We start from the raw sequence: 959 nt of genomic DNA on the forward strand, positions 1-959 counted from the left end.
AAAACCGCCAGGGCTGAGACCGACCCTTCCCGGACAACGCAGCCCTGCTGCTCGGATCTCTGAAGAGCTCGCGCTAACGTTCCCGTCTGGGCAGCTCCATTCGGCACCCCAAATCCGAAAGGGCCTGCAGAAACCGGGCGGGACAAGGGTCTACCCTCCGCCGTGGCAGAAGTTGAGTTTCCTCAGAAAGACTAAAAAATCATCCATCAATCACTCCGGCGCCCTTCCCCGAGAGAGGCCGCCGCCCGCCGCCTCTCCTCAGGCTCGGGTCTGGCGCAGGCCCCGAGGGCTGGGGCCGTCGGCTTCTCCCCGTTACCCGGGTCCGGACCCGGCGCCTACAGGACGAGCTCCCGTAACTCCCCGCATCCGCCTCCCCCGGCCGCGGCGGCTCCCGGCGCCCGGTCTCCGGCGGGCAGAGGCGCCCCCCGCCCCGCTCACCCGCCCGGGTGGTGTCCGTCAGGTCGTGGTTGGCCGCTCCCCGGGGAAACTCCCTCAGTTTCCGGCCGCTCAGGCTCAGCACCCCGGTGACCGCCGCCTCCTCCAGGGCTCGATCGAGAGAGCGGCTCCACGAGCCCGGGCCAGAACCGGGGCCTGCCCCGGAGCTTGGGCCGCAGTGAACACCGGGGAGGTTACCTCCCGACGCTACGGTGCCAGAGTACTCGGCCGCCGCGGCCACCGCGACCAAGCCCGCGGCCGCCATTTCCCAGCCGACAACACTGGGCCCTCAGCTCGGCGCATGCGCGGCCGGACCGCTGGGTGGGCGGAGAAAGGGGCTCCCGGACCCCGCCGGTTCCCGTGACGGGCAGCAGCTTGGTGCCCCCCGGCGCAGCCGGGCGCTTGCCCCCGCCCACATGATGAGCTTTTCAAGGGGAATTAAAACGGACCTCACAAATCTGGAGCAGCCCCCTACTCCACCCTCCCAGGGGCATTTCTAAAATGCCTCTACAAAAACGTCTTTC

At 69.0% G+C, this 959-nt stretch overlaps 1 protein-coding gene across 1 annotated transcript; it reads right to left on the reverse strand.

The window, feature by feature from the left end:
- Positions 1–24: 24 nt before the first annotated feature.
- On the reverse strand, positions 25–745 carry LOC108525540 (leucine-rich repeat and calponin homology domain-containing protein 3-like; the record flags this gene model as incomplete). Its single annotated transcript, XM_017866480.1, has 2 exons — positions 439–745; positions 25–124 (listed from the first exon to the last, which is right to left on the reverse strand). Coding segments are annotated over exons 1-2 (362 nt in total), but the record flags the coding sequence as incomplete, so codon positions are not given.
- Between the last annotated feature and the right edge of the window lie 214 nt (positions 746–959).

Source organism: Rhinopithecus bieti, unplaced genomic scaffold (genome assembly GCF_001698545.2).
Source record: "Rhinopithecus bieti isolate Rb0 unplaced genomic scaffold, ASM169854v2 scaffold_67571, whole genome shotgun sequence".
Classification (NCBI taxonomy): domain Eukaryota; kingdom Metazoa; phylum Chordata; class Mammalia; order Primates; family Cercopithecidae; genus Rhinopithecus; species Rhinopithecus bieti.